Source organism: Dipodomys spectabilis, unplaced genomic scaffold (genome assembly GCF_019054845.1).
Source record: "Dipodomys spectabilis isolate Male_0828 unplaced genomic scaffold, ASM1905484v1 ptg000802l, whole genome shotgun sequence".
In the NCBI taxonomy this organism is placed as follows: Eukaryota; Metazoa; Chordata; class Mammalia; order Rodentia; family Heteromyidae; genus Dipodomys; species Dipodomys spectabilis.
The window spans coordinates 161,295-170,930 of record NW_024871479.1 but is presented as its reverse complement, the minus strand read 5'-3'; the positions used below and the strand labels follow the sequence as shown (position 1 = coordinate 170,930).

Below are 9,636 nucleotides of genomic sequence, written 5' to 3'. Positions count from 1 at the left end.
CCGCGCTCCACCACGGGCCCCTTCCCCCCCCCTCCACCACGGGCCCCTTCCCCCCCCCCCGCTCCAGCACGGGCCCCTTCCCCCCCCCCGCTCCACCACGGGCCCCTTCCCCCCCCCCCGCTCCAGCACGGGCCCCTTCCCCCCCCCCGCTCCACCACGGGCCCCTTCCCCCCCCCCGCGCTCCACCACGGGCCCCTTCCCCCCCCCCGCTCCACCACGGGCCCCTTCCCCCCCCGCGCTCCACCACGGGCCCCTTCCCCCCCCCCGCTCCACCACGGGCCCCTTCCCCCCCGCGCTCCACCACGGGCCCCTTCCCCCCCCCGCTCCACCACGGCCCCTTCCCCCCCTCCACCACGGGCCCCTTCCCCCCCCCCCGCTCCACCACGGGCCCCTTCCCCCCCCCCCGCTCCACCACGGGCCCCTTCCCCCCCCCTCCACCACGGGCCCCTTCCCCCCCGTCCACCACGGGCCCCTTCCCCCCCCCCCCCCGCTCCACCACGGGCCCCTTCCCCCCCCCCGCTCCACCACGGGCCCCTTCCCCCCCGTCCACCACGGGCCCCTTCCCCCCCCCCGCTCCACCACGGGCCCCTTCCCCCCCCCCCGCTCCACCACGGGCCCCTTCCCCCCCCCGCGCTCCACCACGGGCCCCTTCCCCCCCCCCCGCTCCACCACGGGCCCCTTCCCCCCCCTCCACCACGGGCCCCTTCCCCCCCCCCGCTCCACCACGGGCCCCTTTCCCCCCCCCGCTCCACCACGGGCCCCTTCCCCCCCCCCGCTCCACCACGGGCCCCTTCCCCCCCCCCCGCTCCACCACGGGCCCCTTCCCCCCCCTCCACCACGGGCCCCTTCCCCCCCCCCCCGCTCCACCACGGGCCCCTTCCCCCCCCCCCCGCTCCACCACGGGCCCCTTCCCCCCCCCCCCGCGCTCCACCACGGGCCCCTTCCCCCCCCCGCTCCACCACGGGCCCCTTCCCCCCCCCCCCCGCGCTCCACCACGGGCCCCTTCCCCCCCGCTCCACCACGGGCCCCTTCCCCCCCCCGCTCCACCACGGGCCCCTTCCCCCCCCCCGCTCCACCACGGGCCCCTTCCCCCCCCCCGCGCTCCACCACGGGCCCCTTCCCCCCCCCCCCCGCTCCACCACGGGCCCCTTCCCCCCCCCCGCTCCACCACGGGCCCCTTCCCCCCCCGCTCCACCACGGGCCCCTTCCCCCCCCCCCCCGCGCTCCACCACGGGCCCCTTCCCCCCCCCCGCTCCACCACGGGCCCCTTCCCCCCCCCCGCTCCACCACGGGCCCCTTCCCCCCCCGTCCACCACGGGCCCCTTCACCCCCCGTCCACCACGGGCCCCTTCCTCCCCCCCCCCCGCTCCACCACGGGCCCCTTCCCACCCCCCCGCTCCACCACGGGCCCCTTCCCCCCCCCCCCCGCTCCACCACGGGCCCCTTCCCCCCCCCCCGCTCCACCACGGGCCCCTTCCCCCCCCGTCCACCACGGCCCCTTCCCCCCCCGTCCACCACGGGCCCCTTCCCCCCCCCCCCCGCTCCACCACGGGCCCCTTCCCCCCCCCCGCTCCACCACGGGCCCCTTCCCCCCCCCGCTCCACCACGGACCCCTTCCCCCCCCCCGCTCCACCACGGGCCCCTTCCCCCCCCCCCCCGCTCCACCACGGGCCCCTTCCCCCCCCCCGCTCCACCACGGGCCCCTTCCCCCCCCGTCCACCACGGGCCCCTTCCCCCCCCGTCCACCACGGGCCCCTTCCCCCCCCCCCCCGCTCCACCACGGGCCCCTTCCCACCCCCCGCGCTCCACCACGGGCCCCTTCCCCCCCCCGCGCTCCACCACGGGCCCCTTCCCCCCCCCCCCGCTCCACCACGGGCCCCTTCCCCCCCCCCGCTCCACCACGGGCCCCTTCCCCCCCCCCCGCTCACCACGGGCCCCTTCCCCCCCCCCCCGCTCCACCACGGGCCCCTTCCCCCCCCCGCGCTCCACCACGGGCCCCTTCCCCCCCCCCCGCTCCACCACGGGCCCCTTCCCCCCCCCCGCTCCACCACGGGCCCCTTCCCCCCCCGCGCTCCACCACGGGCCCCTTCCCCCCCCCCCGCTCCACCACGGGCCCCTTCCCCCCCCCCCGCTCCACCACGGGCCCCTTCCCCCCCCCCCGCGCTCCACCACGGGCCCCTTCCCCCCCCCGCTCCACCACGGGCCCCTTCCCCCCCCCCGCGCTCCACCACGGGCCCCTTCCCCCCCCCGCTCCACCACGGGCCCCTTCCCCCCCCGCTCCACCACGCCCCTTCCCCCCCCTCCACCACGGGCCCCTTCCCCCCCCCCGCTCCACCACGGGCCCCTTCCCCCCCCCCCCCCGCGCTCCACCACGGGCCCCTTCCCCCCCCCCCCCCGCGCTCCACCACGGGCCCCTTCCCGCCCCGGTCTTTGCATTTTAAAGCTCACTGGTCCCTGAGAGAGCACGGCTGAGGTGGAGGACCAGAGGTGGGGCAGCTGAAGTGGAGGAGGAGCTGAGGTGGAGGAGCTGAGGTGGAGGAGGAGCTGAGGTGGAGGAGCTGAGGTGGAGGAGGAGCTGAGGTGGAGGAGCAGCTGAGGTGGAGGAGCAGCTGAGGTGGAGGAGCAGCTGAGGTGGAGGAGCAGCTGAGGTGGAGGAGCAGCTGAGGTGGAGGAGGAGCTGAGGTGGAGGTGCAGCTGAGGTGGAGGAGCAGCTGAGGTGGAGGAGCAGCTGAGGTGGAGGAGCGGCTCCAGCAGGAGCAGCTGAGGTGGAGGAGCAGCTGAGGTGGAGGAGCAGCTGAGGTGGAGGAGCAGCTGAGGTGGAGGAGCGGCTCCAGCAGAGCAGCTGAGGTGGAGGAGGAGCTGAGGTGGAGCAGCTGAGGTGGAGGAGCAGCTGAGGTGGAGGAGGAGCTGAGGTGGAGGAGGAGCTGAGGTGGAGGAGCAGCTGAGTTGGAGGAGCAGCTGAGGTGGAGGAGCAGCTGAGGTGGAGGAGCAGCTGAGGTGGAGGAGCAGCTGAGGTGGAGGAGGAGCTGAGGTGGAGGAGGAGCTGAGGTGGAGGAGCAGCTGAGGTGGAGGAGCAGCTGAGTTGGAGCAGCTGAGGTGGAGGAGCAGCTGAGTTGGAGGAGCAGCTGAGGTGGAGCAGCTGAGGTGGAGGAGCAGCTGAGTTGGAGGAGCAGCTGAGGTGGAGCAGCTGAGGTGGAGGAGCAGCTGAGGTGGAGGAGCAGCTGAGGTGGAGGAGCAGCTGAGGTGGAGGAGGAGCTGAGGTGGAGGAGCAGCTGAGGTGGAGGAGCAGCTGAGGTGGAGCAGCTGAGGTGGAGGAGCAGCTGAGGTGGAGGAGCAGCTGAGGTGGAGGAGCAGCTGAGGTGGAGCAGCTGAGGTGGAGGAGCAGCTGAGGTGGAGGAGCAGCTGAGGTGGAGGAGCAGCTGAGGTGGAGGAGGAGCTGAGGTGGAGCAGCTGAGGTGGAGGAGCAGCTGAGGTGGAGGAGGAGCTGAGGTGGAGGAGGAGCTGAGGTGGAGGAGCAGCTGAGTTGGAGGAGCAGCTGAGGTGGAGGAGCAGCTGAGGTGGAGGAGCAGCTGAGGTGGAGGAGCAGCTGAGGTGGAGGAGGAGCTGAGGTGGAGGAGGAGCTGAGGTGGAGGAGCAGCTGAGGTGGAGGAGCAGCTGAGGTGGAGGAGGAGCTGAGGTGGAGGAGCAGCTGAGGTGGAGGAGCAGCTGAGGTGGAGCAGCTGAGGTGGAGGAGCAGCTGAGGTGGAGGAGCAGCTGAGGTGGAGGAGCAGCTGAGGTGGAGCAGCTGAGGTGGAGGAGCAGCTGACGTGGAGCAGCTGACGTGGAGGAGCAGCTGAGGTGGGGGAGCAGCTGAGGTGGAGGAGCAGCTGAGGTGGAGCAGCTGAGGTGGAGGAGCGGCTCCAGCAGGAGGGCTGTGGACAGCGCCACACAAACAACCGCCCACCCAGGACGGAGATCTGACCGTCCTCCCCAGGAGGGGCCTAGCGAAGGGGGTGCGCACCGGGGGACTGGGCGGCGCTGCGGGACGGCGCTGGGGCCCTCCGGCACGCAGTCCGGGCTGCGAGCCCCGTGCTCCCCGCGCAGGTCCAGGGCGGCGTGTGGCTGCTCAGTCCACGCCTCTGCGACGCACTCATGGCCATGGACGTCCTGCTGTGCACCGCCTCCATCTTCAACCTGTGCGCCATCAGCGTGGACAGGTGGCCGCCTGCGGGGACAGGGAGGGGAGCGCGGGGAGGGGAGGGGAGCGCGGGGAGGGGAGGCGCGGGGAGGGGAGGGGAGCGCGGGGAGGGGGGGGAGCGCGGGGACAGGGAGGGGAGCGCGGGGAGGGGAGCGCGGGGAGGGGAGAGGAGCGCGGGGAGGGGAGCGCGGGGAGGGGAGAGGAGCGCGGGGGAGGGGAGGGGAGCGCGGGGACAGGGAGGGGAGCGCGGGGAGGGGGAGGGGAGCGCGGGGAGGGGAGGGGAGCGCGGGGAGGGGGGGGGAGCGCGGGGAGGGGGGGAGCGCGGGGACGGGGAGCGCGGGGAAGGGGGGGAGCGCGGGGAGGGGGGGAGCGCGGGGACGGGAGGGGTGCGCGGGGAAGGTGGGGAGGCGGCGGGGACGGGGAGGGGTGCGCGGGGACAGGGGGGGGAGCGCGGGGAGGGGAGGGGAGCGCGGGGAAGGGGGGGAGCGCGGGGACCCAGCGCGGGGAGGGGGGGAGCGCGGGGACGGGGAGGGGTGCGCGGGGAGGGGGGGAGCGCGGGGAGGGGGGGAGCGCGGGGAGGGGAGGGAGCGCGGGGAGGGGAGGGGAGCGCGGGGAGGGGGGGGAGCGCGGGGAGGGGGGGGAGCGCGGGGACAGGGAGGGGAGGGGGGGAGCGCGGGGACAGGAGGGGAGCGCGGGGAGGGGAGGGGAGCGCGGGGAGGGGGGGGAGCGCGGGGAAGGGGGGGAGCGCGGGGAGGGGGGAGCGCGGGGACGGGGGGGGGGAGCGCGGGGAGGGGGGGAGCGCGGGGACGGGGAGGGGAGCGCGGGGAGGGGGGGAGCGCGGGGACGGGAGGGGTGCGCGGGGACAGGGAGGGGAGCGCGGGGAGGGGGGGAGCGCGGGGAAGGGGGGGAGCGCGGGGACGGGGAGGGGAGCGCGGGGAGGGGAGCGCGGGGACGGGGAGGGGTGTGCGGGGGAGGGGGGTGAGCGCGGGGAGGGGGGGAGCGCGGGGAGGGGAGCGCGGGGACAGAGAGGGGAGGGCGGGGAGGGGAGAGGAGCGCGGGGAGGGGAGGGGAGCGCGGGGAGGGGAGGGGAGCGCGGGGAGGGGGGAGAGCGCGGGGGAGGGGGGGAGCGCGGGGAGGGGGGGGAGCGCGGGGAGGGGGGGGAGCGCGGGGACAGGGGGGGAGGCGGGGACGGGGATGGGAGCGTGGGGACGGGGAGGGAGCGCGGGGAGGGGGGGGGAGCGCGGGGAGGGGGGGGGAGCGCGGGGACAGGGAGGGGAGCCCGGGGAGGGGAGCGCGGGGAGGGGGGGGAGCGCGGGGAGGGGGGGAGCGCGGGGACAGGGAGGGGAGCGCGGGGGGGGAGCGCGGGGAGGGGGGGGAGCGCGGGGACCGGGAGAGGAGGGAGGGGAGGGGAGCGCGGGGAGGGGAGGGGAGGGGAGCGCGGGGACAGGGAGAGGAGGGAGGGGAGGGGAGCGCGGGGAGGGAGCGCGGGGAGCGCGGGGAGGGGAGCGAGGGGGAGCGCGGGGAGGGGGAGGGGAGCGCGGGGGAGGGGAGCGCGGGGAGGGGAGGGGAGCGCGGGGAGGGGAGCGCGGGGAGGGGAGGGAGCGCGGGGAGGGGAGGGGAGCGCGGGGAGGGGGGAGCGCGGGGAGGGGAGGGGAGCGCGGGGAGGGGGGGGGAGCGCGGGGAGGGGGGAGCGCGGGGAAGGGGAGGGGAGCGCGGGGAGGGGGGGAGCGCGGAGGGAGGGGGAGGCGCGGGGAGGGGGGGGGAGCGCGGTGAGGGGGAGCGCGGGGAGGGGAGCGCGGGGAGGGGAGCGCGGGGAGGGAGGGGAGCGCGGGAGGGGGGAGCGCGGGGAGGGGGGGGAGCGCGGGGAGGGGGAGGGGAGCGCGGGGAGGGGGGGAGCGCGGGAGGGGGAGGCGGGGGGGGGAGCGCGGGGAGGGGGGGAGCGCGGGGAGGGGAGGGAGCGGCGGGGAGGGGAGGGGAGCGCGGGGAGGGGGGAGAGAGCGCGGGGAGGGGAGCGCGGGGACGGGGAGCGCGGGGAGGGGAGGGGGAGCGCGGGGGGGGGGGGAGGCGCGGGGAGGGGGGGGAGCGCGGGGAGGGGAGCGCGGGGAGGGGGGGAGCGCGGGGAGGGGAGGGGAGCGCGGGGGGGGGGAGCGCGGGGAGGGGGGGAGCGCGGGGAGGGGGGGGAGCGCGGGGAGGGGAGCGCGGGGAGGGGAGCGCGGGAGGGGGGGGGAGTGCGGGGAGGGGGGCGGGGAGCGCGGGGAGGGGAGCGCGGGGAGGGGGGGGGAGCGCGGGGAGGGGGGGGAGCGCGGGGAGGGGAGCGCGGGGAGGGGAGCGCGGGGAGGGGAGCGCGGGGAGGGGGGGGAGTGCGGGGAGGGGGGGGAGCGCGGGGAGGGGAGCGCGGGGAGGGGGGGGGAGCGCGGGGAGGGGAGGGGAGCGCGGGGGGGGGGGGAGCGCGGGGAGGGGGGGGGGAGCGCGGGGAGGGAGGGGAGCCCGGGGAGGGGAGCGCGGGACAGGGGAGGCCAGCCGGGAGAGAGTGGGCGCCGCGCCCGCCTTCCGGTCTTCACCGCGCCCGCCGCGCCCCGCCCCGCCGCGCCCCGCCGCGCCCGCCCGCAGGTTCGTGGCCGTGGCCGTGCCGCTGCGCTACCACCGCCTGGGACGGCGCCAGCTGCTGCTCATCGCAGCCACGTGGCTGCTCGCGGCGGCCGTGGCGGCGCCCGTGCTGTGCGGCCTCAACGACGTGCGCGGCCGGGACCCCGCGGTGTGCCGCCTGGAGGACCGCGACTACGTGGTCTACTCGTCCGTGTGCTCCTTCTTCCTGCCCTGCCCGCTCATGCTGCTGCTCTACTGGGCCACCTTCCGAGGCCTGCGCCGCTGGGGCGCCGCCCGGCGCGCCAAGCTGCACGGCCGCGCGCCCCGCCGGCCCAGCGGCCCCGGGCCCCCGCAGGACCCCCGCGCCCCCGACGGCGCGCCCCCGAGCCGGGCCTCCCCGAGAGCCCGTCCCCCGAGCCGGGCCTCCCCGAGAGCCCCTGCTGCCCCGAAGATCCGGCTCCCGACGCCGACCCCGAGGCGGCGCTCCCCCATGAGTCCCGGACGCCTTCCTGGCGGAGGACGCGCCCCAAGATCACGAGCCGAGAGCGCAAGGCCATGAGAGTCCTGCCAGTGGTCGTCGGTGGGTTCCCGCCCTGGGGCGGGGCCGTGGAGGGGAGGAGCCGGGTGACAGGTGCAGAGAGGGGGCGGGTCGTGGAGGGGAGGAGCCGGGTGACAGGTGCAGAGGGTGGGCGGGGCGTGGAGGGGAGGAGCCGGGTGACAGGTGCAGAGGGTGGGCGGGGCCCTGGAGGGGAGGAGCCGGGTGACAGGTGCAGAGTGGGCGGGGCCGTGGAGGGGAGGAGCCGGGTGACAGGTGCAGAGGTGGGGCGGGCCGTGGAGGGGAGGAGCCGGGTGACAGGTGCAGAGGGTGGGCGGGGCCCTGGAGGGGAGGAGCCGGGTGACAGGTGCAGAGTGGGCGGGGCCGTGGAGGGGACGAGCCCGGGTGGGGGCGGGGCCCTGGAGGGGAGGAGCCGGGTGACAGGTGCAGAGGGTGGGCGGGGCCGTGGAGGGGAGGAGCCGGGTGACAGGTGCAGAGTGGGCAGGGCCGTGGAGGGGGAGGAGCCGGGTGACAGGTGCAGAGTGGGCGGGGCCGTGGACGGGAGGAGCCGGGTGACAGGTGCAGAGGGTGGGCGGGGCCGTGGAGGGGAGGAGCCGGGTGACAGGTGCAGAGGGTGGGCGGGGCCCTGGAGGGGAGGAGCCGGGTGACAGGTGCAGAGTGGGCGGGGCCGTGGAGGGGAGGAGCCGGGTGACAGGTGCAGAGTGGGCGGGGCCGTGGAGGGGAGGAGCCGGGTGACAGGTGCAGAGTGGGCGGGGCCGTGGAGGGGAGGAGCCGGGTGACAGGTGCAGAGGGTGGGCGGGGCCGTGGAGGGGAGGAGCCGGGTGACAGGTGCAGAGTGGGGCGTGGCCGTGGAGGGGAGGAGCCGGGTGGCGGGCGGGGCCGTGGAGGGGAGGAGCCCGGGTGGTGGGCGGGGCCGTGGAGGGGAGGAGCCCGGGTGGCGGGCGGGGCCGTGGAGGGGAGGAGCCCGGGTGGTGGCGGGGCGTGGAGGGGAGGAGCCGGGTGACAGGTGCAGAGTGGGCGGGGGCCGTGGAGGGGAGGAGCCGGGTGACAGGTGCAGAGTGGGCGGGGCCGTGGAGGGGAGGAGCCGGGTGACAGGTGCAGAGAGGGCGGGGCCGTGGAGGGGAGGAGCCGGGGTGACAGGTGCAGAGTGGGGCGTGGCCGTGGAGGGGAGGAGCCCGGGTGGCGGGCGGGGCCGTGGAGGGGAGGAGCCCGGTGGTGGGCGGGGCCGTGGAGGGGAGGAGCCCGGGTGGTGGGCGGGGCCCGCGCCGCTCACGGCCTGGTCCCCAGGCGTCTTCCTGGTGTGCTGGACGCCCTTCTTCGTGGTGCACATCACGCGGGCGCTGTGTCCCTCTGCTCCGTGCCTCCGCGGCTGGTCAGCGCAGTCACCTGGCTGGGCTACGTCAACAGCGCCCTCAACCCGTTTGATTTACACCGTCCTTCAACGCCGAGTTCCGCAATGTCTTCCGAAAGGCCCTGCGCCTCTGCTGCTGAGCCGCCGGCGCCCCGGGGTCGAGGCCTCGCCGGCGGCGGATCCCTTCCTTTCTCCCTCCGGGGACGCTGTCCCGCTGGCCCCGAGGGCAGTGCTGGCCCCCCGGCCGGCTCCCGGGCCACCAGCGCCCGCGCGGGCCAGCCCCTTCCCGAAGGCCCAGGCAGAGCGGGCTCGGGCTCCGCCGAGGGCAGTCAGGAGAGGCCAAGCCACGGGGAGGCCCGGGCCTAGGACAGGAGGGAGGCCCGAGGGCCCCGACCCCGCTGCCCCCGGAGCCCTGCTCTGCCCGGGCAGGACGGCTCCCCTGCTCCGAACCCTGAACCCTGGCTGCTGCTCCTGCCCTGCAGGGACAGACAGCGGCCTGCTGGGAGCTTCGCTGTGGAGGTTGCCACAGCCACAGCGGGCACTAGGTGTGTGTGCTCTCAAGGCTGGGAATCCCGGGCTCGGGTTCTGCGGCTGTAGGCAGTCTCAGTACCCAGGACCACCAGGGACGCCGCCCTCCCCACAAGCCTCCGGCTGGTGAGGCTGGCGATGCGCAGCCCCCTCCTCCAGGAAGCCTCCGGAATGCCCCTCAGGGAGCTGACCGGGTCTGGGACGCATGTGTCTTTCCCAGGGTGGATGTGTCCCCGGCCAGCACAGGGGCTGGTGGCGGTGGGAGCTAGGGCTCTCTTGAGCTTTGTCCCTGGGGACCTGAGGGCACCAACGGGGCCCAGCCTTGATGATGCCTGTTGACAAAAATAAAGGCCAAGACTCCTGTGGACGTGAGCGGCTCCTCAGTGCTGACACAGCTCAGGGGACTTTGAAGCCTCACTGGGTGGAGACACCCAACAC

At 77.7% G+C, this 9,636-nt stretch overlaps 1 protein-coding gene across 1 annotated transcript; it reads left to right on the top strand.

Moving 5' to 3' along the window:
* Positions 1-4,083: 4,083 nt before the first annotated feature.
* Drd4 (dopamine receptor D4) lies at positions 4,084-8,810 on the top strand (the record flags this gene model as incomplete). Its single annotated transcript, XM_042673341.1, is given in 6 exon segments — positions 4,084-4,196; positions 6,788-7,146; positions 7,149-7,343; positions 8,607-8,666; positions 8,669-8,740; positions 8,743-8,810. Coding segments are annotated over 6 exon segments (867 nt in total), but the record flags the coding sequence as incomplete, so codon positions are not given.
* Positions 8,811-9,636: the final 826 nt, after the last annotated feature.